Source organism: Typopeltis vanoorti, chromosome 3 (assembly GCF_054136105.1).
Source record: "Typopeltis vanoorti isolate ZY-2024b chromosome 3, IOZ_Tvanoo_1.0, whole genome shotgun sequence".
Classification (NCBI taxonomy): Eukaryota; Metazoa; Arthropoda; class Arachnida; order Uropygi; family Thelyphonidae; genus Typopeltis; species Typopeltis vanoorti.
Window position 1 is genome coordinate 171505348 of NC_143551.1, and position 26763 is coordinate 171532110.

Consider the following 26763-nt stretch of genomic DNA (forward strand, 5'->3'; position numbering starts at 1 on the left):
TTAAAAAAGTGGCTGCATTGCACCAATTCATATGAGAAAAATAGTGAGCGAAGCTTTCTTATTCACTTGGTGTAACATAACGTGAAGGAATTATTTCACACAATGTTGTGTCTTGGGTGTCTTCATTGCGAAGAGTGAATGATATGAAAGCAAGAGTGGAGAGAGAGAGAGAGCGTGTTGGAATTGTTTTGGAAGTGCAAGAAATGCAACTAATATGGAAAGTGGGAAAATGAAGTAACTAATATTAACAATATAAAACAAGATGGTGAAAGTTATAGAGAATGCAGTGAAAAGAGCGAACAATAACGATGAAATATGAAAGAAGTGGCCAAAGGTAATGTGGATGATGAGATAATGATGACCAGGAGAGAAATGGTACACTTACATGGTGTCCTTCATAGGATAAAATGTAAGCTCGAGTAATCTGAGAAACAGTTGGTACATGGCAGGCACAGCAGGAGGGAGGATGAAAGAAAAAGTAAATGAGAAAAGTATGAAAAAGCAAGAAACTGAGAGTAAAGTGAAGGTATTGTATGGAGATTTGATAATAAGAGACTGAGGATGTGAAGAAAACTCATTCCCAGCTAAGAATATCAAGGATGTTAGAGAAGCTCTTAGATGGGAGAAGTGAAAGATCTGATTATTTTAGAAGGCACAAATCATTTGACATGTGAGAAATGTGCAATGAACGAAGATATGAAAGAATTACTGATAGGAGAAAAAAGAAAAAGTAAAGAGTATGAATCTGCTGCCTCAAGTATGATAGGACTGAAATAAGAAGGGCCATGATTGCTTATGAGTCAAAGAGAATATTGTACAGGAGGTATAGGGTGCAGTTTATAGATGTATGAAGTAAATTTGTTGGATGAAAGGATCTGTATAATTTGTATATGACTAATGAACTGCATTCGAATAGCTTTGGAGTTGAATGTTTAGGAAGTATTGTTCAGTAAGAAGTTGGAAGTGAAAAATCAAGGAAACTAGAAGTATGGGGGGGGGGTGCAATCAAATGTGGTTCAGCTACTGCTGCAATAAATCAGTATGTGTACAGAAATAATTATACAGTACTGAATGCAGTTTCACATTTTACAGCTGAAGCTAACAGACAGGCAGCAGAGAATAGTATATGTTGGAGTGGAATCTAGAAGAATGACAACAAATGGAGTGTCCCAGGTTTTGTACTAGGGCCAGTACTCTTTAATTTTTATATTTATGATATAGGAAATGATTTAAGGTGTGTGTATGTGTGGGTGAATATTCAGTTGTTTGCTAATGGAGGGACAGAGAGTTGGCATTCAGAAAGAATATTGTAAAGTTGCTAAAATAGATCAAAATATTACTTGGACATTGAAAAACATGCTAAATAAAAATAGAGATTATTTTTCTTTATAAGGATATGATTTGGTGCCATCTTGACTAAGTTACTAAAGGGTTCTACACTGGTGTTCGAAACCTAAGGACAAACACTATTTCTGAAGATTACAACTACAAATTAAGACAAATCAGCTTGGGACAACTTGTACAACTGATGATTTCAAGTGGAAAGTGTGTAAAAATATCAAATTTTCAAATCACACATAAAGTGGTCTTGTGATAGCACTCAACAGAATAAAAGGCAAAAAGCTGCACTAAGTGAATTATGTTTGAAGGAAGCTATTTTTGCAAAGAAATAAAGTTGAAAACTTGGATGTCTTGTAATGTCTCAAAGACATCATCTAGATGATTTCACTCGAGGAAGAATTATTGGAAATCTTGAAGGCCACAGATTACTGATATTGCTAGAGAGTTTGCAATCTCACTCAGCATTATATCCAAGTTCTGCACATCATTTCAAACCAATGGAATCTGTTCCAGACTTTTGCTAAGAGGTTACTCTCACTCTACCACAAAGCACGAAGACAGATTTTAGATTATAACTGCAAAATATAATCAATGCACCATGGCAAGTCAGCTTGCAAGTCAATTCTGTGGCAAGATGTCTATGACAAGTAGGCCTATATACCCAAAGGCCTATACTCTGTATCCCTTTATCCACAGCTCATCATAGAGCATGTTTTCAGTGATGTTTTATCCAGGGGCGGCAGAAGCGGGCATGCAGAACATGCGGTGCATGCGGGCACTGCTATGAAGGGGCACCGTTTTTGCCAAGACACAGTTCATAAGTTCATTTTTAAGAAACGAAATTTTTATCATAAAAACAAAAATTTCTTAGAATGATCAATATTAAAATAAATAAAGCCAGATACATCGAATAAAAATTTAAAAATAATGTATATTGCCACCTCTTTGATCCGCCGGCTGTTTACAATTTTGCAGTGAGAGCAGGCTAAATGCTTGCCTGCAGAATGTTGTGTCTACTGCAGTCTATCTAAATGAAATGGTGAATGCAGAAATGAATTTTCATACAAAACATTTGGTGCTAGTTAACCAGTCATATGGTATGCATCTGAGTAGGCTACTGACAGTACTGCAGTGCAGACTATTATTTTGTCTCTGTGTTGTGTTGTGTAATAATTTCTTGTGGGCATAAAATAGAAATGGAATCAAAAATTAAAAAAAAAGTTATCCAGTGCACAAAATCGTAAGCATCATGCTGCAAAAGAAGCTGATATTAAGAAACAAACTGAGGCTCTTAATAAATTTGTTAAAATATTTAAATATTCTGATGCAGATTGTAACCAACTCGATACATCAGAAATCAGAGTTGAAGAATCGTGCACATCATCCAGTTTGCAAGAAAGTACAATTGCAACTATTGAACAAGATAACAAGACGCATAATTTAAATGAAAAACAGTTAGGAGAAGATTTAGTTGTAGTTGACCATGAAACTAACACACTGTTAGTGTCTGTAAATTTAGAAGATCCAGGTGAATGGGGAAATATTGATGAAAAATTACAAGTTGTTTTAATTGAAATGGGGCCTGTTCAAAAGAAAAATATAATATATCCCAGAGATACATATGGTCGTAAATTTGGCGACGCGTATTATAATAGAAAAATGGAAATGGAGAGCTTGTGCCATGAACATGGCTCATTTATTCCGAAACTTTAAATTCTGTTTTTTCTTTTGTTGCAAACTTTTTCCACCTACTGAATCAAGTAGTCTTGTAGAAGGTTATAACAATTAGAGAAATGTAAGTACAACTTTGCAGAGACATGAGACTAGTTTAACTCGCATGAAAAATTTCTTAAAATGGAAGGAACTTGATAAAAATTTAAAAAACAAAGCTACTATTAATTGCATGTATGAAATCGAAAAGAAACATTGGACAAGTGTTTTAGAATACTTGATTGAAATTATAAAATTCCTTGGTAGCCAAATTTAAATAATAAAGCAACGCGTAAAAACCACAGTGAAATCTTTAATTAGTAAAAGGACAGATATTGCATGCTAAAATTAATAGTACATCTTCAGTGTCTGTTACAGTGATAGGAGTGGAATACAAGCAAAATGTTTGATGGATCACCTATTAAAATACAATTGTTACCGCGTGCTAGGAAATAATGGAAATAACCAATTTAATCATCTATTCCTATCTTTAAGAAAGGTAATAGAGATGACCCTAAAAACTATAGAGGTATCAGTATACTAAATTCATGTTACAAAATATACAGCAGAATCTTAAATAACAAACTAATGAAATATTCCGAAAACTTTATTCTAGAGGTACAAAATGGATTTAGAAAAGGACGATCATGTACAGACCCAGCCTTCTGCCTAAAATTAATAATAGAGAAAAGAAGAGAATATAATTTAGAAACACATATTGCATTTATTGACTTTGAAAAAGCATTTGACAAAGTTAAAAGAAACATATTATTTAACATATTAAAAGAAAGACAAATACCAAATAATATCCTAAAAGCTGTCACAAGTATATATGAAAATAATCAAATACAAATAAGATTAAATCAGGAGCTATCATATACAAGAGAGATAAACCAAGGGGTCCGACAGGGATGTCCCCTCTCAGCAATTCTTTTTAATATCTACTTAAATGAAATAATAATAAAATGGAGTAAAAATTTACATCAAGGAATTAAACTTTTATTATTATTATTATTATTATTTGTATTATTGTTCCGGGAAACTTCGAGGAGTCGACAGACTCACCGAGGGAGGCCCTAACATCATGTCTGGAACAACTATTCAAGATTCACACAGTATCTATCATATCTTGCCTTGAACTCATTCATGGTCGTAGCACCCACAACAGACTCTGGAAGCTTATTCCACTCATTCACCACTCTCCAAGTAAAAAACCTAGCTCTAACACCCTTGTCAACCACACTCTTGCCCAGCTTCCATGCATGGCCCCTAGTTGTCCCACCACCAGTCATATTTTCAAAAATATCTTCTGGATCAATCTTATAAAAACCCTTCAGTAATTTGAATGTCTCAATCATATCACCCCTCCTTTGCCTATCGTCCAATTTCTGCAACCCACAAATCCTCAACCTATTCTCATAAGGTTCATTCCACAGACCTGCTATCATCTTGGTCACTCGTCTCTGGACCCTCTCCACTTCCTCCCCATCATGAAGAAACCCTGGTGCCCATAACTGAGTACAGAAGTCCAGATGGGGTCTTATCAAGGCTCGATACAGAGGAACAACAACTTGTTTGTCTCTGCATGTTAAAGTACTTTTCATAAGCCAAGTAATTTGGTGAGCTGTTTTAGTCATTTTTGCAATGTGCCCCCTAAACTTCAACTCCCTATCCACCAGCACTCTCAAATCTCTGGCCTCATCAATCTCCTGAAGTACGGTTCCACCAATGCGATATACTGCTGCTGTTCTTTTCACCCCAAAGTGCATAACCTTACATTTTGCCACATTAAACTGACATCCATTTTTCCTAGCCCAGTCCTCCAAACTATCCAAATCATCCTGTAAAATTTTGACATCCTGTGCGCTCACAATTGCTCTACCCAACTTCGCATCATCAGCAAACAAGTGGAACACTTCCTCTCAAATCCTTTCCAATATCATTGATGAACAAATTGAAAAGCAGTGGTCCAAGAACAGAGCCCTGCAGCACTCCACTAGTCACAAGACATCTTTTTGACTCCACTCCTGAATAAACCACTCTCTGGTATCTCTCCTTCAACCACTCTCCTATCCATCTTACCAACCCTATATCTATCCCCATCTGCTCCAGTTTACTGATTAGGGTTCCATGTGGTATCCTGTCAAAGGCCTTGGCAAGGTCCAGTAGTATCACTGTAAACCTATTACCCCTATCCAGTTCAGCCGTCACTGTGTTATAAAACGTGAGCAAGTTACTGAGGCATGATCTACCCCTCACAAAACCATGTTGTCCCCCATACAATATCCCATTTTCATCTATCCAATCCTGTATTCTTTTCTTGACTAATTTCTCTAAGACCTTGACAATGATTCCTGATATGCTAATCGGTCGGTAATTTACAACAGCAGTCTTGGAACCACCTTTATGCAGTGGAACTATTTTCCCCTCCTTCCACCCGCTCGGGACTAACCCGCACCCAAGACTCAAATTAAACAAAATGGTCAAGGGTACTGACAATTCTTTAGCTGCTTCTCGTACTACACGAGCTAGTATACCATCCAATCCCACAGATGTATTGACATTGAGGTTATGCAATAGACTACTCACCTCCACTTCATTCACCACAATTCCCGTATAATCTACTGGTTTATTCGTTTCTGCAATGTCACCACCTGGATGATATATTCTTGCAAAGTGCTCACTCAGTAACTCAGCTATCTCAACTGATTCAGTTAACTCCCTACCATCGACATTCTTTAAAATCATTCTGCCATGTACATTTTTCCTTTTACTTGCTACATATCTGAAAAACTGTTTGGGATTCTTTTTAGCCTGCATGGCCAATGTTCTTTTGTAATCCTTTTTTGCTTTTCTTACCACACTCATCACCCTTCTGGCCTGCGCTTTATACTGTTCATGTGCCTGCCGGTCACCTTTCTCCTTAAATTCCCTCCATAGTTGTTTCTTTTTTTGCAGCTCAAGCATAATGGTGTTATTCATCCATTTAACCCCTACTTGATTTATTATTCGGACTCTAGGTATACAGTCAGCCATTGCTTCATGCAAGCACTTCCTAACTACCTCCCATGCGCTATCAACTTCTAGTCCTTGCAGTTGTACATGCCATGGCACTGAACCAATCAAACTCCTAAGCTTGTCATACTTTCCTGCCCGATAATTCCACATGTACCCTGTCTTAATTGAAAATTCTACACCTTTAGCCACCTCCCAAGTCAAGACCCTATGATCACTCTCACTGATTGGTGGCAATGTGGTCATATTTGTTACAGCCAAATCCTCAGATGTAATTACTAGGTCAAGCACTCTCTGACCCCTAGTATTTTCCATTACATGCTGTCGCAGATAGTTATCCCTTAATAACCGTATAAAATCCAATTCCTTCCTCCCATGTGTCCTCTCCTCACTCCAATCAATGCGACCTTAGTTGAAATCTCCCATAATAATCACCCTCCTTCCACTCATTTCTTCTATTTGCTTGTGCATACTGTCACCGCCATCTTTTCCATCACCTGGTCTATAGCAGCACCCAATTGTATATTTAGTTCTGCTAGCCACAATCTCACACCAAATGGCCTCAAATGTGCTATTTTCTCTATCCTGCAATTCAACTTCTATTCTCCTTGGCTGTAGCTCATCAGCTATCATCAACAATACTCCTCCCCCCATTTTATTCTCTCTGTCATTCCTGAACACACTATACCCATCACATTCAATCCCACTAGCTATATCATCTACAGTCAGCCATATTTCACTAATACCAATAACCTGTGGTCTGGAAGTGCCAACCATGGCCAAAAACTCTTCCTTCTTGTTCCTAATACTCCTAGTATTAGTGTACATGAATTTAAGACCCCCATTAGCCCTAACCCTACCTTGATGCCTTATATTAACTATCCCACTCTGGTTTGTTGTCCTTATTTGCTCTAGCATATTATATTCATTCTTACATTCAACTGCCTCCCTAAGGACTGTATATCTACTCCCCCCCCCCCTTAACACATCTAGTTTCCCTGAATTTGCACATCCACTACATTCAGCAACACTCTCTCAAGTCTTCTTACACCATAACCATTCAAATGCAGGCCATCCATCTTATATAGATCCTTTCGCCCATCAAACTCACTCCACACGTCCACAAATTCCACACCACTCGTCATACATAACCCACGCATAAAGTCATTCGCAATTATGGCCCTCCTTTTAAACATTTCACTGTCATACTGTGGCAAAAGACTAATCATTCTAACTCTCTCACTCTTTTCTTTTGCTACCTCAAACAATTCATTCAGGTCTTCTATCATTTCCATTTTATCTCCTTTCAAATCATTCGTACCTGCCACAACAATCATTTCTTTCACCCTTTCCTTTTGCTCTCTAATAGACTCAGTTACATCCTTTATGGTCGCACCAGGTTGGTATGATTTTGTCAAATCCTCTACTAACACACCTCGTACTAACGAGTCTCCATACAGCACTTTCACCTACAGTTAACTTAAACACTCTCCTCTTTGCAGACGACCAAATAATAATTACAAATTCTGAAGATAACTTACAGAAAGCTATTTTAAATCTAAATGAGATATCCAAAGATTATGGTATAATAATATCAATGGAAAAATCAAAAACTATGGCCTTTAAAGGACAAGATCCAGCAAGAACTAAAATAGTATTAGATAATAACAAGATCTTAGAACAGGGGAATTCATTTAACTACCTAGGATGTATGATTACTTATGAAAATGAAAAAGATATAAACATAAAAATTGCGAAATATTTAAAAATAACAGAAGTAATTAACTCTATATTTAAACCAAACCTAGTTCAAAAACAAACCAGGCTAAAAGTATACAGTACATTAGCCCCACCAGTCTTAATGTATGGAAGCGAAATCTGGACAATAAAACAAAAAGACAAACAAAGATTAACAACAGCAGAAATGAAGTTTATGAGAAAAACTGCAAAGTATACCCTATTTGATCACAAAAGAAATGAAGATATTATGAAAGAATTAAACCAAGAACCAGTAATTGAAAAAATTAAAAAATATAAACATAGATGGATGGAACACGTTCAAAGAATGAAAACAGAAAGCCTTAAAGTACAAGCCATTAGGAAAAAGAAAACCAGGACGTCCTCTTAAACGATTCAACGATGACTTCTAAGGCCGGAACAGGTCATACTAGGCCTAAATCCTTGATACGTATGATGATGATGATCATCTATTAAGATAAATGGTTTTTAACATAAGATAAAAGTCTCCCAGATCTTTGAGAGAGACATAAAGTCATTTCTATTTAAATTCAGTCGGTGTAAGATAGGTTTCACAACTTTCTTTGAATAAACGTATTCAAAGAAATTTGAATAGGGTTTTTGATTTCATATTCACAAAATTCTATGCTTATTCAAAGAAAGTTGTGAAACTATCTTACGCCGACCGAATTTAAATAAAAATGACTGTATGTCTCTCTCAAAAATCTGGGAGACTTTTATCTTATGTAAAAAACCATTTATTTTAATAGATTAAATTGGTTATTTCTATTATTTCCTAGCATGTGGTAACAATTGTGTTTTAATAGGTGATCCATCGAACATTTTGCTTGTATTCCATTCCTATTACTGTTACAGATACTGAAGATGTGCTATTAATTTTTGTACGAAATATCTGTCCTTTTACTAATTAAAGATTTCACTGTGGTTTTTACGTGTTGCTTTATTATTTAATTACTGTGCCACAGGTTCCACTAAAAATCAGCCAAAATTTAGCTTTTCGCTTATCATCTGATAAATTATATGAAATGAATAATGGCAATTTTTTAAAATTAGTCAAACTGTTTGCGAAGTTTGATCCTGTTATGGAAAATCATGTTGAAAGGGCCCTACAACAAAACAATGGAGTACACTATTTGAGTAAAGACAATCAAAATGAAATATTGGAAACTTTAAGTAATACAATCAGGATACGATTTTATTATCAATTCAAAAATCTAAATATTATTCCATAATTTTAGACTGCACACTTGATGCAAGTAAAACAGAGCAAATGACTATTATTATTCACCTTGTTTCCTGTGGCAATGGAATTGTCAAGTTCAGGGAAAACCTTTTAGGTTTTGCAGATATATCAGATTCCACAGGACGTGTGGTTTATGTGCAACAATAATGGAACAACTGGAAAAATGGAACATTCCCATTGACATGCAAGGTCAAGGGTATGACAATGGGACAAATATGAAAGGAAAAAATATGGGCTCCAAAATTTGCTTTTGAACAAAAATCCTCAAGCTTTTTATGTGCCATGTGCTGCTTATACTTTAAATTTAATCATTAATGATGCAGCCAAAGTGAATGTAGATACAATTAGTTTCTTTGCAATTATTCAAGAAATATACAATTTCTTTTCATTCTCTTACAAACGTTGGGCAATCCTTTTAAAGTTCGTAAAAAAATTAACATTGAAACAGTCATCAGAAACGCGATGGGAAAACAAAATAATGCAATCTACCCTCTACGATATCAGTTAGGAGAAATTTATAATGCACTTTTTGAAATTTTAAATAATGAAAATTTTAGTAAAGAAACTCAGCATGAAGCACAAACATTATATGCTAAAATAAAGGACTACAAATTTATTTGCTCTCTTATAACTTGGCATGATTTACTTAACAGAATCAACCCTGTAAGTAAAATGCTTCAAGACAAAAATATGAACAGTGCACTTAATTTAGAATCTATCGAAAACTTAAAAATATTCTTACAAGAGTATCGATCAGATACAAATTTTAAAGAAGTTCTAAAAATGGCAAAAGAACTAAGTGAAGAGGTGGATGGAGAACAAGAATTTAAAACTGGTACAGAAGTTCGGCAACGAAAGAAGAACACGACAATTTGATTACGAGGATCATGATGGAAAGCCACAATCGCCAGAAGATAAATTTAGAGTGAACGTGTTTTATTTACTTCTAGATGTCGCAATGTGTTCATTAATAGAACGTTTTGAACAACTAAAAACATATTATGATAATTTAAATTTCTTGTATATATTATTACAAATTAATAACGAAGATTTACGAAAAATTTGTGATGATTTAGAGATTCGCTTGAAGGACGGCAACAATAAAGACGTAAATGCAATAGAACTATGTGACGAGTTATGTGCTTTCCGGATATTTTTCGGAAGGATAATTTAAATATTCAAAACCCTTTCGATATTCTTAATTTTATTGTGTCCAATAATTTATCTTTCCCTAACTTTTCAATTGCTTTAAGAATACTATTAACCTTTCCTGTTAGTATAGTGAGCGGTGAACATTCCTTTTCCAAGTTGAAATTGATTAAAACCTACTTAAGAACAAGCATGTCACTAAAAAGCTTATTTGGCTTTGACAGTTATTGAAAATGATATATGTGCAGAATTAGACGTTAAGGCCATTATTTCTAATTTTGTGAATATAAAATCAAAAACCCTAAAATTTTAATAAAAAAATTTCAAGTATATTTACGTAATTTAATTTATTTTCTGTTATTCTGTAAAGATATTATTTTTTGAATACTTATATTAAATGTTCTAATTATTTCTGAATTCGTTTCTTATTTTCTCATCTATCTTGAGTTTCTTTTATTTTCCTAAAAGATAGTTCCACTTATAAAAATTATTAAAAAATTATTACAAGTTACTAAAAATTTAGAAACTTGTAAAATGCAAGGTTCAAATAAATTTTAACTTTAATTAAAATTCATTTTAATTTTGTTAGCGATTCGGGTCAGTGAGAAGGCTATAATCTCAGTATCATTATATTCAATGATTAAAGTGAAATGGCTTTATCAAGATTTGCTTTAACTTTTGAGAATTTTTTGAATATTTGGGTTTTTAATGATTATCTTGCCTATTTAACATCCCTGGTTCATTACATTTAGCGAACCAATGTGTGGCTGTTTTGTCAAAATTTATTTAAGAAATTTCAAATAATTTAAATTTTTATTATCGTAAAAGAACCACACACGCCCGGATCGTTAAAGGGGTGCTTAGATAGAAATTGCATGCGAGTGGCAAATACCCTAGCACCGGTTCTGGTTGTATCCATAAAAACTGGACAAGACACCAATGGGCTAATGTACTTTTTACAGATGAGAGTCATTTTAGACTTTTCTCCAATTCTAGATGACACTTTATCTGGTGTGAAAATGGTACTGCTTGCCATTGCAAGAATTTTTGAAAGGGATAGATATGGTGGTGCTGGGGCGATGGTGTGTGGGGAGGTATTAAGCTTAATGGACCCACTGAGCAACAAGTGATAGAAAAAGGGACTATGACTGATGAACGATATTGCAATAAACTTCCTCAACATCATGTTCGATTGTTCCATGGTGCTGTAGGTGAATAATTCAAATTTTTTCTCTGCCAGCCTGGTTGGCTGAGTGGTTAGTGTATCCGCTCTCCAGCCAAAAGGCTGCAGGTTTGAATTCCACTGTGGGCATGGATGGTTGTGATTGTCTGTGAAAATAGTGGTGGTAGATGGTGTTGATGTAGATCAGGGGTCGCCAAAGTTATTTGCCCGTTGACCCCTTCAAGCGTTTCTTGACTTTTTATTGACCCCCTATATTTTACTATTACTTAATTATAATAGGACAAGCAAAAAAAGATGCTTATGTGAGTTTTTAGATTGTTTATTTTATAGTTACAGTGTTTATTGTATGTATAATATAGTATATATTATTATATTACTATTACTACTCTATTACTATCACTAGTAATATCACTGGTATTACTAGTGATATTAATAAACTATGGTATTAATATCACTGGTATTACTACCAGCACTGCTCAACTCTTCAACATAGAGAAGTTTAGTTCGTAAATGAATAACGATTGAATTATAATATGTATGTTGATGAATTTTAGAACATTAATGCTCACTTGTATGTCGAGGCGCAAAAATGAGACTGGGATCGAACACTTGTAAGTATTAGTAAATAAGAACCACGCACGTGTTGCAATCTCGCTCCCACTGCGCTGGCTGACAGGAACCACCAACATCCGTTTATTGGTAAATACGTGATTTTGGCCTACTTGATTGGCCTCAGTAACTATTTTCATGACCTTACTCCATCTTACAGGTCCATGAATAGGACCTGTAAATAATGGAGGTACTGATCCCACGATTCACTCTTAATTGCATTGTCATTACCTCCATGTCTTTTGTCATGGAGGTAATCCAAGTTAACCGAATTAAATATTACCCATACAATGATGTCTTATATTTTTCTGTCGACCCCCAATCGACCCCTGAGCCTGAATCGACTCCTAACAATGTCATATCGACTCCTTTGGCGACCACTGGTGTAGATGATGAAGGTAGCTGCGGTTTGCAGAGTGGTGTGCATGAGCAGGGAAATACTTCTAGAGGCTGAGGATATGAATTGAATCATGTAGCCAGCATGCTACCCACATCTCAACCCCAGGGATGCAGTAGGGAGATGCATTGCTGCTCAAAATTCTCCTCCAGAAAACAAACAAGGCCTTATCCTTGCTCTGAAGGAAGAGCGGCCAGTTTACTTCAAGAACTCCTGAATTACATGATGATAAAAATGATATGACATTGTGAGAGCTACATTGCAGTTTGGGATGGACATATTCCATATTGAAATGTCTCTTTGTATAGTTTTCAGTAAGCACTGTATATTATTTCCTTAACTACATGCTTAGGAAATTTGTAACTTTTCCCATAAACATATTGCAATTTAATTTGTATAAAATTTATGACACAATTTGTGATTAATATAATTTATTAGTATGCTTGCAATAAAATCATGTCCACATTTGGATGTAGTCATGAAAATTTTTTCATATATAAGTAAAAATATAGTTCATTCTTAGCATTTGAACACCAGTGTATAAGATTGATGCAACAGAAAATTTTCAATACATGATTAACTAAATTATAAAAAGGGACTAAATTTATAACTGCATAATATTCTGTCAACCAGGTCTTGCTGATGGTATTAATTTTTAGCCAAGGTATGCTGGCCAAAAAAGATAAAGTTGTGTAAGTGTTTGATTAGTAAGGGTGTGTAGACTGAATTTTTTGCTTGGAGAGTGATGAAATAATGGAATGGTTGTAGTAGTTGTGAGTACCTTTGCAGGGAATGAGTTTAAGGAGAGGTATGATGGGTATTGTATGTGTGTGTGTAAAGGTAGTGCATGTCTCCGTAATGTGTCTCCTGATGCTATTTAGATATCTGTATAATGGTGATGATACTAGTAAAGATATTATTAATATTCATTTCCTATGTTATTACTACATGTTATTATTTAAATGTCTACATGGCTTCATGAACTAACTAATTAATTCACCTATGAAACATTACCTTAATCTTAATAATTATGGCTGCATTAATTTTCAAAAATTTTGAGATAATAAATAAATAGGACCATTTCTAACATAATAAACATAATAACTGTGAATTTCTTCCTTTCCTTGTTGGCCAAGTGGTTAGTGTATCCGCTCTCCAGCCAAAAAGCTGTGGGTTTGAATCCCACCGTGGGCAGTAGATGGCGTTGGTGTAGTTGCAGTTTGTTGTAGTTGGTGGATTGAATAGTGGAGAGTTGTAGAGTAGGTGCCCTCCCTCGATGAGCCCTTGGATCCTCTGGAGGTGTCACGTAATAATAATAATAATAATTATCACATCCTGAAGGTTGCCTGGTTAGGATTCTAATTCTCTCCATAAAGAGTAAATTGATTCCTGACAAGTTTTTGCTAAAACTATTGAGTGTCTTGTGTATAGTCCAAAGTATTTTTGTGGTCCAAATATATTATTATTATTATTATTTGACACCTCCAGGGTGTCCAAGGACTCATTGAGGGAGGACACCTGCTCTACAACTCTGTCTTCCCCATTCAATCACCAACTGTTCACAACTACATCAATGCCATCTACCGCTGTTCACGACTCGCATTTCCACAGACAATCACAAACATCCATGTCCATGGCAGGATTTGAACCCGCAGCCTTTTGGCTGGACAGCAGATATGCTATCGACTCGGCCAATCAGGCTGACATATAGCTGTTTGATTTCAAGCAAAATATTAATAGCTTAATAAATTATTAATTTATTTATTTTTTTTTTTTTTGGTATTTCTTACCATTGATGGCATTAGATTAGTGTCATTTCTATGTTAATAACTTGGTTTTTTATTTTACTTGATTAGAAGAACCCAAAAAGACAGAAAAAAAAGAACCAGAAAAGTAAGTTTTTTTTTCCTTAACAATTTTAATATTATATTTCACATTAATGCTATAAGTTTAATTCTATGCCTGCAACCTCTCTTGGGGGGGGGGGGGGGGATTTGAGTTTCTGCCAGAAAGAGTAGATGGAGTTTGGCAGTGAACACTATTAAGGTTGAATTTTAGGCCATGAATGTTGGTGAAGTGGTGTATAGGATTGCAGTGGAATGCATTGCTTGAGTGTGTTGTGGGTATAGACATATTGAATCAGTTTAAAGCATGGTTGGACGAGCATTGTGTGCAATAGTGTACCTATCATACTTCCCTCCCACAATGAGTTTCTGACTCCATGGAGGTCAAATGTTAATAATAATAATAATAATATGTTTGACTTCAAGGGTCTTGCACATTTCCTATGCAGTGCCCACATTCTAGTCTCTATGGTGACTATTAGTGGCATCACTTGATATTTGCACCAATTTAACTTGTCTGTAGTCGATGATCCAAATGTTGTTTCGATTTTAATGTTTTTCTTTAAGTTGTTTTCGAAGTTGGTGTCCTTGTTCCCTCTGTGCAAATGTTAAGTCTGGTCAAGCATGTATGTGTGAATGGGGCAAGTGCCTTTGAACTTTTTGTTGATCGCTGTTATTAATTTTGATGTGCTTGTTGGCGTGTCACAAGTCACTTTTATGACTTGCGACGTGGAAAGTTCATTTCATCCTTTCTTTTATTTATGGCTTTGAAACAATGCCACCTGACAATATTTTTAGAAGTGATGTTGCATTCTTCTGCTAATTTCATGATGTCTTCTTTTTGTGCTTTTCTGTTTCCCTTTGGAAAGTTCAAAACAAATGTGTTGAGTTTTTTGTTTTTGGCCTTCATCAAGTCATGCATCATTGATGCAATTGGGTCACAGAGTTCATTCGCAGGCAAGGGTAAACTTGCATTGTGGTGCTGATCGTCAGTTAGTTCGAGCTTGGTTTCCAGTGCTCGTATTTTGGAGGAAAGAGTTTCATTCATAATATTGATGTGCTATTCGAGGTTTTTGATTCATTTGCCTAAGTTCGGAGCTGTTTTACAGAAGGGAGACACAACGAACAGAAGAAAGGCTGTTTGAGGTCAACGGCTAGCTTGTGTGCCGATTCCTCCATGTTTGTGTAGGAAGCATGTTGCCAGTGGCACCAGAACTCACACATTATACCCTTTTTTTATTGCTGACATCAATTTTACAGCTGCGGTACTTTGTGGGTTTGTTGGCAATCGATGGTGCTGTGCTGGCGAGACACGGGATGCTCGTTCATCATTGGCTTTTGTTGCTGCCATCTTTGCTTTGTACAGTAGGTATTATTATTATATTATTATTATTATTATTATTATTATTATATAAGGTGCCTCCATGGGGTCAAAAGACTCATCATGGGAGACCCAACATTGCAATACTAACCGTTATTCACACAATACCTATCATACTTCCCCTTAAACTCATTCACAGATGAAGCATTCACAACCACCTCTGGCAATGCATCCCACCCATTTACAACCCTCCAAGCAAAAAATCTAGTCCTAAAATCCTTGTTAATCATGCTCTTACACAATCTCCAGTGATGACCCCCTCGTTCTCTTCCTTTCTTCACTGGTCTTAAAAAGGTTATCAGTATCAATCCTATAAAACCCTTTTAATAATTTATTTGCCTCTCATATCTTCTCTCTTACTTCTATCAACTAGTTTTTGAAGCCACAGACCTTCAATCTATCTTCGTAGGAGACATCTGACAGACCTGCAACAATTTTCGTAACCCGCCTCTGAATCCTCTCCACCATTTCCACATCACCAAGAAATTCAGGTGACCAGAGCTGTGCACAGTAGTCCAATTGAGGTCTTCTTAATGTCTTATAAATTGGGACAATTACTACCTTATCCCTGCTTGTCAGTGTGTTCTTCAATAACCATGTAATCAATAACCATGTGAAGTTTTGGCAACCATTGCAATATGCTCTCGAAACGTAAGTTCTCTGTCCACAATAACTCCCAAGTTCCTAGCCTCATCAATTTCTTGCAGTTCAGTTCCATTAATATAGTAAACAACACGTGATCTCATCCTTCCAAAGTGCATCACCTTAAACTTGGCCACATTAAGCTGGCAGCCATTTAGTTTAGCCCGAACTGCCAGCCTATTTAAGTCATCCTGCAAGATATCCACATCATCTGAATTAACTATCTCGCTTCCCAGTTTTGCATCATCAGCAAACAAGTCGATATCTCCTTTCAAAGAATTCCCAATATCATTGGTGTGCAAATTAAATAATAGTAATAGTAAACCAAGTACTGAGCCCTGATGCACACCACCAGTCACCTGCCTTCTACTGGATTCTGCTTCACCATAAACCACTCTTTGATGTCTATCCACTAGCCACACTCTAATCCAAATTACTAGCCTCAGATCCATACCCATTTGTTCCAATTTATGCAACAGAGTTCCGTGTGGAATCTTGTCAAATGCCTTTGCAAAGTCCAGCAGGATCACTGAAAAAGATTTCCCTTATTCAACTCAGGAGATAGCTTGCTGGTGTAGCATGGAATGAGGAGTTAGCTGGAAAAGAGATCAATGTAGCTTTGGGGGATTTTCAAAAACTATCTAGTAGATGCAATGTCTAAATGTATTCCAAGAGTGAGAAGGTTAAATAAGGTAGGTGTGAGATGGATGAATAAAGAGATTAAGCATGCAATACAGAGAAAAAGGGCATTCTGGAGGTAGCATAAGAGAAGTGGAAATAACCAATTCCATGAAGTCTACAAAGACCAAGCAAGGAGGGTGACTTGGTCAATGAGGGTAGCTAAAGAGAGATATAAGTTAGCTAATGAAGCCAAAAAGAATCCTAAGGAGTTCCTTTGATATGTAGCCAGCAAAAGAAAGAATGATTATGGAAGGATGACATTGATTGAAGAAAATGGTATAAAGACAGCTGTTGCAGAAGGTGTGGTACTTAATGAGCAGTTCATAAAGGTCTTTCAATCTTGTGAATGTGACTTCACGGAGAGATTGAGAGCAGTTGGTGATGAGGAGGAGAGACTGACTGTAAGTGAGCAACAGGTGTATGGGGAGTTGAGTAAACTATATGTTAATAAGGCTGTGGAACTTGATAATATATCATCAGATATTCTGAAAGAATGTGCCAGGGAGTTGAGACACCTGCCTTGACATATTTTTCTAATATGAGTCTTGCACTCGGTCAAGTTCCAAAGAAGTGGAGGGCAAGATTGTGCCACTTCATAAAGTAGGTGATCGAACTTGAGCATCAAACTATAGGCCTATTTGTGTGTCAGGTGTTGTGGTTAAATTATTGGAGAAGCTTGTGAGAACTAGGATCCAGAGTTGGGTTGACAACAATGGTATTATCTTTGATGGACAGCATGGATTTGCTAAAGAGTCTTCATGTTTTAGTAATCTACTTACTTATTACAATAAAGTGACTGCTTCCTTCGACAGAGGAGAAGGATACACAGCAATATTCTTGGATTTCACAAAGACTTTTGATAGAGTACCTCATGATAAGTTGACAGTCAAACTAGAGCAGATGGGGTTGGATATTAGATTAGTGCATTGGATTGGAGACTGGCTATCTGAAAGGTATCAACAAGTTGTGTATGGGGAAGCAATATCCAGGAAAAGGAAAGTCACTAGTGGAGTGCCTCGGGGTTTGTTTTATGTTACTGTTTAACTTGTATATTAATGATCCTGATGAAGATTTGGATGGAGATATTCAGTTGTTTGTAGATGACGCAAAGTTGGGACGAACCATGAAGATTAGTGAAAATATTGTGGCCTTACAAGATGACTTGAATAAATTGAGTGATTGGGCATGGAAATGGGGATGTGAGTTCAATGTTGCAAAATGTAAGGTTTTAAAATTTGGAAAACAAAGATGGAATGCAGAATTTATGCTTGATGAGGATATATTGTTGGAGGTGCAAGAAATAAGAGATCTGGGGGGTGATAGTGGATAGGGATCTTAAATTTAGGGCACACATAGCCAAAATTGTGAAGACAACACAAAGGCTTCTGGGAATGATGCGGCGGACATCGACGTGTAGAAGTAGGGAGATTCTTGTTCTGTTTTATAAGGCTTTGATTAGGCAATACATGGACTATTGTGCCCAGATTTGGTCACCTGGTTTTCAGAATGATGAAGAGATGTTGGAAAAGGTCCAAAGGAGACTGAATAAGGTAGTTTCTGACCTCTGGAATGTCGAATATGAGGAAAGATTGAGAAGATGTAATTTGCAGAGTCTGGTGGACAGGAGGAAGAGGGAAGACATGATAGAGACCTACAAGTTGGTAAGGGTTTGTTATAAGATAAATGGTAGAAAAGTTCTACAGAAAATAGTGGGAGATCAGGGGAAAACCAGAGGTTATCCTTGGAAACTTTATAAAGAGGGTGTGGGTATGGGAGTGAGAGGCAGGTTTTTTTTGTGTAGAGTTGTAAATGATTGGAATGCCTTGCCTGAGAGTGTGGTGTCTGCAAGGGGTTTGAGTGTGTTTAAGACATGGTATGATGAGCTGTGTATGTGTGTGATAAAAGGGTGTCCCAGATGAGTCTTTGACTCCATGAGGTTTTGGGAGCACAAGTTTAGAGTAGCTTATTCACAAACTCCTACTGGTGAACTGCCAATCTACGGAAACAAACTTCAAACAATAACTGGCCAACTCTACAGGTTAAAAAGACATTGTTTCCCCATGCTTAAAACTACTAATATACAAAGCAGAATTCCAAAATATACTAAGATATGCTATAACACCACATGATTTCTGTGCACACTACAAACTTAATAGATTAATATCATTACAGTACAAAAAAATAAATACTGATCTTTTGGGAACATAGAGACAATACCAGCTTTATATACAGTGCAATGTCAGAACACAAAATACTAACTAACAGCAAAATACTTATGTCACTATGGAGCTTTGTTAAAATATCATTTTGATGTCAATTACAGGACAGCCATAAATACATACTATGTAACAAGACCTAGGGCAACTAATTATATCACATATAAATATAATAATTACTATGGAAAGGCCACTCGAAGCTTCTGCATCCCAAATAGACAATAGGCTGAAAAGAGCTTTAAGGACACACTTTGAACAAGAAATGAAATACACATATTACACACCTTACAAACTTAACGAAACACAGTATATTAGTTCAGGCTTTCCAGTTCAATGATGCATCATGACATTCTAAATTATCTCGCATATGCATGTGTGTGTGTGAATATATTTTTCATCCTTCAGCCGTAGTGAATATCAGACTTATCAAACATCAGTCTACTTCCAACACAGCAATCAAACCAATAAACAATATCTAACTGGTGTCATCCTCAAATAAGCTTCGTAAAAAAGCTTCAAGGATGTAAGCTGAGACATTACATCTCAACCGAGATCGACACAAAGAAAAAAAAAACTATATATTACATTAAATGCTGTAGTTACAGTGCTTAAATATACTAAAGCACAAAAATTGTAAATGTATATAATTTATTGTTATTATATAAACATAATAAAAAAATGTTATCTTATTCAACATGCTATAAATTACTAACTACAGTAACTATTTTCAATAATAAAAATTATTAAATTTTTTGAATTAATTGAATTAATATCATTACAGTACAAAATGATAAATACTAATCTTTTGGGAACAAAGAGAGACAATGCCAGCTTTATATACAGTGCAATGTCATAACACAAAATACTAACTAACAGCAAAATACTTATGTCACTATGGAGCTTTGTTAAAATATCATTTTGATGCCAACTACAGGACAGCCATAAATACATACTGTATAACAAGACCTCAGGAAACTAATTATATCACATATAAATATAATAATTACTATGGAAAGGCCATTCTGGTTACCCTATTTTTCCTGCATTTATCAGAATGTGTAACCAATTACTATTATTATTATTATTATTATTATTATTATTATTACGGGTATCTCCATGGAGTCAGTAGACTCATCGCTGGAGACCCAAACTAGCAAAACAATATCTGTCATATCTCTTCTTGAATTCATTTACAGATGAAGAGCTCACAACAAAGTCAGGCAATGAATTCCACTCATTCACCACCCTCCAGGCAAAAAACCTTGTTCTGACACCTTTGTTAACCACACTCTTCTTTAATTTCCAGAGATGACCTCTTGTTCTTCCATCACTATCACACAGCTGAAACATTTCCCCTGCATCAATCCTATAAAAACCTTTTAGTAATTTGAATGTTTCTATCATATCCCCTCTTCTTCGCCTATCAGCCAATCTCTGCAATCCACAAGCTCTCAATCTATCAATGTAGGGAGCATTTTTTATATCACTCACCAACTTGGTCACTCTTCTCTGAACCCTCTCCACAGCCTCCTCATCTCCAAGGAATCCAGGTGACCAGACCTGAGCACAGTAATCCAAATGTGGAAGTATCAATGCTTTATAAAGGGGAATAATAACCTCTTTATCTCTGGATGTCAGTGTGTTCCTCAACAACCAAGTAATCCTATGTGCAATCTTGGACACCTTAGCAATGTGTCCTCTGAACTTCATCTCCTTATCTACCAATACCCCTAAGTCCCTAGCCTCATCAATCTCTTGGAGTACCTTTCCATCTATGTAGTACACAGCTGGTAATCTTTTAATCCCAAAATGCAAGACTTTACACTTTTCCACATTGAACTGACATCCATTTTCTTTTGCCCATTTTACCAGCTTATTTAAATCCTCCTGCAAACTTTCAACATCAGCTTGATTTTTTATTGCACTACACAACTTTGCATCATCAGTAAACAACTGAATATCTCCCTTTAAGCCGTTTCCTATATCATTTATATACAAATTAAACAACATTGGCCCAAGCACAGAGCCCTGAGGCACACCACTGGTCACCTGCCTCATTCTGGACTCGGCTCCTCCATACACCACCTTATGGTATCTCTCCCTGAGCCATTCTCCTATCCATATCACCAATTTAATATCCATTCCCATCTGCTCCAATTTGCGTAACAGTGTTCTATGGGGTATCCTGTCAAAAGCCTTAGCAAAATCCAGAAGTACCACTGTGTAGCCAGTTCCTTTGTCCAACTCTGATGTTATTCTATTATGGATAGTTAATAGATTGCTAAGGCAGGATCTACCTTTAACAAAACCATGTTGGCCTCTATAGAGTATCATATCCTGATCCACCCATTCTTGAATTTTGTCTTTAACCAACTTTTCCAATACTTTTACCACTACTCCTGAGATGGTGATTGGTCTGTAATTCAATACTGCAGTTTTAGAGCCACCCTTATGCAAAGGAACCACTTTGCCTAACTTCCACTCCCTAGGGACCATACCAGAGTTCAAACTTAAATTAAATATCCAGGTAAGAGGGGTTGACAATTCATTTGCACATTCACGCAACACCCGAGCTGATATTCCATCTAAGCCTACCGCAGTGTTTGCATTTAAGTTTCGCAATATATTTAATACCTCTGATTCTTTAGCTTCAATTCTCACATTAGGTATTGCTATAGGTATAGAGATATCCTCACTTGGGTGATAGACTTTTGAGAAGTGATCACTCAGTAACTTGACTATTACATCTGATTTTGTCACCTCAATACCATCAGCACCCACTAAGGTTATCCTTCCGAAGTCATTCTTCCTCTTACTTGCCACATAGCGGAAGAACTCTTTGGGATTACCCTTGATCTCTTTGGCTAAGGTCTTCTCATAATCTGATTTAGCTTTTCTTACTATGCTGGTAACCTTCCTAGCTTGAGCCTTGTACTGCTCATGGGTGTCCTGAGTGTTTGCATTTAAGTTTCGCAATATATTTAATACCTCTGATTCTTTAGCTTCAATTCTTACTATGGTTACCCATTCTGATATATCTGATATAAAAAAATAGTTTCTGTCTGATATTGTTTTGTGGAAAAATACTGGAAGACATATTCCTAGATTTCTCTCTACCTTCAACTAATTAAGTCACTGCACATCACCAATCCGATTTCTTTAATTATCATAGCCTCTTGCTCAGTAATTCCACACATTTCTCTTGTTCTCTGAAGCTACTACCTGCCTAGCCATTCCCCATGTCAAAACCACATGATCACTCTTCCCAAATGGTGGCATCATGGTGACATTCTGTATTATCACTGTATGAGATGATATTGTTAGATTTAACACAAGTTAATTCAATATCATTGAATTTTTTGTTGTTTTAAGGATACTTGCGACATAAGACTGAATGATATAATCACGTAATCACAAGAAAGATATTTATTTAACCAAATATTTCTGGGAAATATTTGGTTAAATATATCTGGGAAAAAAAAAAAAAAATCTGGGAAAGCCTAATCAAGATTACTCATTAATTTTTTTTTTTTTTTTTTTTTTTTTTTTTTTTTAAATAGCAAATTCAATCATGTTTTTACTTCAAAATATTTCGTTTCATACTTAGTGATATAACATCACGCGGCATGTTCTAATTTCAACGATCTATTGTTAGTATTCTAGCTTGTATATTTTTTAAACTGTTCTTGTAATACCACCGACGATGGTCTGCTATTTCCAGACCGAAATATTTGGTTAAATAAATATCTTTCTTGTGATTACGTGATTATATCATTCATTGAATTTTTTGTTTTTGTTTTGTTTATAGAAGTCTGATGTGGAAATGATCTCCTGTAGGTGATAGCACTCAAAGAAGAAGTTCTTACCAAAGTCTTCCCATGACTTATACTTTGCTTTCTTAGATTTTTTTCTGTATTCCCTAAAAGCAGAAGCTAACTTACTTGGCAGGAACTTTCAGTATGCTTTCTTCTTTTCCTTGACTGCCTCTTTAACTTCTTGAGTTCACCATGGAGCTCTGATTTTTCTATCTTTGCAGATTACCTCACCAACATGCCTCTCTGGCTGAATCAATCAGATTTCCTTAGGCTTGCCACTGAATCTTCTTGTTTTGAAACTGTTTCAGTTTTTCTTGAATAATGTTTGCGTATTTAAGTCTACAGTTCTGATAACCGTTCAACTTTGATTAATTTCAGAACTTTCTTACACAACATTCTTTTTCAATATGAAGTTTAATTTTATCCTGCTCAACACTAAATGGTGATCAATTCCTATTTCAAATCCTCTGTATAGTCTTGTGTTCTGAACCAGTGAGAAATCAAGACCTTTCTTATCCTTGCTTCTTCTCTCCATATGAATTTGTGCACATTTTTATGTTGGAACATGGTATTAGTAATAACTAGTCCATGTTCTGAGTAGAAATCTAGTAGCTACTTACCATTATTATTAGCTTTGCACTTTTCTCCAAATTTTCCCAAAACATTCTTATATGTCTAGTAATCATTTCTTACTCTTTTGTTTAAATCTACAACATGAACCAACTTTTCCTTTTTTGTCATGTCAGCCGCCTTCTCTAATGCCTCAAAAAATTTCTCTACTTCTTCCTTAGTAGAACCTTCTGTGGCACTATAAGCACAATTAAATTTCATTGCCCAGTTACCCATTCTGATATATCTGATATAAAAAATAGTTTGTTTGTTATTGTTTTGTGGAAAAATACTGGAAGACATATTCCTAGATTTCTCTCTACCTTCAACTAATTAAGTCACTGCACATCACCAGTCTGATTTCCTTAATTATCATAGCCTCTTGCTCAGTAATTCCACACATTTCTCTTGTTCTCTGAAGCTACTATCTGCGTAGCCATTCCCCATGTCAAAACCACATGATCACTCTTCCCAAATGGTGGCATCATGGTGACATTCTGTATTATCACTGTATGAGATGATATTGTTAGATTTAACACAAGTCCTACATGTTGCTTCAAGTACCTGCTGCATAAGGTAGTTATCACTAAGTAGCTCAAGGAATTTGATCTCCTTACTCACACATGATATTTGCTGCTTCCAGTTAATGCTGTCATAGACAAATTCTTATTACCCTTTTGTTGCTTACTTATCTCATCTTTCTGAATATTTCTAAATCATCTCTCTCTCTCTCTCTCTCTCTCTCTCTCTCTTTCTCTCTGCATTTCCTGGCATGTAGCAACATGCCACTAAATATCTAAAATCTGTGCTTACCTCAACCTCATATCAAATGGCCCAAAGCCATTATCATTATTGCTTTCTTCAGGTTCCACATTGAAAGGATGCAACTCTTCTAAAATCATCAGTAATATCCCACCTACTCTTGTATCTTGTTTGTCTTTTCAAAAAATGCTATAACCATCACATTCTATTTCTGTGAGTGCATCATTCTCCATTAACCACTTCTTAGTACCACCAATGATTTGTGGACTGACTAACTGTATCAAGGCCACAACTCTATGCTCTTATTCCTAATACTCTTTGCATTGGTGTATACATCCACTTCCTCAAGTCCTCTCTTTCTGTACATTCTAGCTATCATGCTATTCATGATCATCACCCTTCTTCTTGGCTCTCTACTATCATACCATGGCAGTACACTGACAATTTTCCCTCTCACACTCTTCTGTTTCACCCTCTCAGCAACACTTGCAAATTCCATGCTATTGCATTCACACTTCCATGCAAATCATTTGTTCCAATCAGCACTATCAACTCCTCTACATTTCCTCTCCTTTCCACAGCTTCAGCCACTCTTCCTATCATTGCTCCTTTCAGACATACTCTTGATACCTGCTCTATTTTTACATCTTTCACCATAGAATGCCCATGCCGCACTACATGTCTTTCCTATTCGACTGCAGTCATTTATCTTTGACTTGTCAATCACTGGAACCTTCCTTGTTATACCTCCAACCAGCAGTCTCCTCTCTAAATATCCTGTTTCACTCTGCACATATTATTTGTTTGGCAGTGGCAGGCTTTTGAGCCTACCATGTTAAGAGGAAGATAATTAGATATATAAACATAAACTTGAAAAATAGATATGATAAAGTGATTGTAAAAGTTACTGAAAAAAATTCTTACACTAATTATTGATTCTGCTATTAATCTGGTAGTTAATCTCACTATTTTTGATGAATATTACACATATTTGTTTACAATATATCAATAATTACAGAAAAGCCAAAGGTGAAAAGCCAAAAGTTATTCAAGGTCTCCAAGCTTTGGTAAGTGGAAGATTCATTCAAGAAAAGTTTTATTCACAAAAGGTTTAGATTCTGTAAATAAATTACCTAACTCACTCACTAATCTAGTTTAATTTTAGTAATTTAATAGGTTAATTTAATAATTTAATTAGTAATGCCTAATATCTTTGAGTAAAGCATTGAATCATAAAACAGTATAGTTAAATTTCTAATTTATTGTTTACAACTCTTATTTTCAAAATTAAGAAGTAAGTACCAGATAATCACTTTTCATAACGTATTTATGAAACTATTTAAAAATGTATTAACATCATTATTAGTAGATACTTGTATGCATTTTAATGTTCTGTTTTGCTATCCAATTATCTATGTAAACTTTCTGCGGCTGCTTATCATTTGAACATAAAAATATTGTGCAATGGAACTTTATTTCATTTTGAGAGAATTGCATACTAATAACATCACTTCTGGAATCCTAAATATCTTTAAATACATTATTATTATTATTATTATTATTATCATAATTGATACAGAATCTAAACAAGATATCATATAAACAAAAATTTGACTGGTGATACAGAGCAATTCAGATTCTACCCAAGAATCTAAGAGTAGTCCGTCAGGTAGCGTCGTAAAATATGGACTGTTCCAAGTAATGCTGTTTTTTTTGTTGGTCATATGGGGTCACATCGTTGATGTTTAATTGCTGTAAATAGTTGGATAGCTTCTTTGAAGTTGCACCAAGTGCACCGATAACTATTGATGGCCAACTTCGATTGCCAGATCTCGATATTTAGTAATTTTTTCCAGTTCTTTGTTGTTAATGTTGTTATCACTGGGTACTGCAATATCAATAATCCAAACCTGTCGATGTTCGATAATTGTGATGTCAGGTCTATTGGGTTCCAAATGCCGATCAGTTTGTATTCTAAAGTCCCAGAGAATTTTTGCTGTTTCGTTTTCCAATACAGTCTCTATTTTATGCTGCCACCAGTTATCAGTAGGAAAGCCATGTTTTTTTGCATAACATGCCAATGAATTATTTTGGCCACGATCATGGTGTTGTTTATAGTCAATTTGAGCTATTTTGCCTGCAGGCACTGATTAGATGTTCTATAGTCTCATCTTTCTGATCGCATAATCTGCATTTGCTGTTATTATTGATGTTCAAAATTTTTGTGATTGCATTAGTTTGTAATGCCTGTTCTTGAGTGCTAGAATAAATTCTTGTTTCTTTTTTAATGTATCCGTATCGTAGTCATTGCCACGTCTTGTTCACATCAAATTTGTCCTCAGTATCTCGAAGAAATTGGCCATGCAAGGGTTTATTTTTCCAGCACACATATCGGTTATTTTGTTGTT

General features: G+C 35.6%; 1 protein-coding gene across 5 annotated transcripts in view; it reads left to right on the forward strand.

Annotated features, from left to right (window-relative positions):
* The window catches only part of LOC150108743 (twitchin-like), a 2666638-nt gene that overhangs the window by 347740 nt on the left and 2292135 nt on the right, over positions 1 to 26763 (forward strand). For all 5 annotated transcript variants that reach the window (XM_090390962.1, XM_090390961.1, XM_090390964.1 and 2 more), the window contains 2 exons: positions 14262 to 14298; positions 25374 to 25422. In XM_090390962.1, coding sequence (XP_090247088.1) covers positions 14262 to 14298; positions 25374 to 25422 — 86 coding nt within the window. The remainder of the gene's footprint in view (positions 1 to 14261; positions 14299 to 25373; positions 25423 to 26763) is intronic.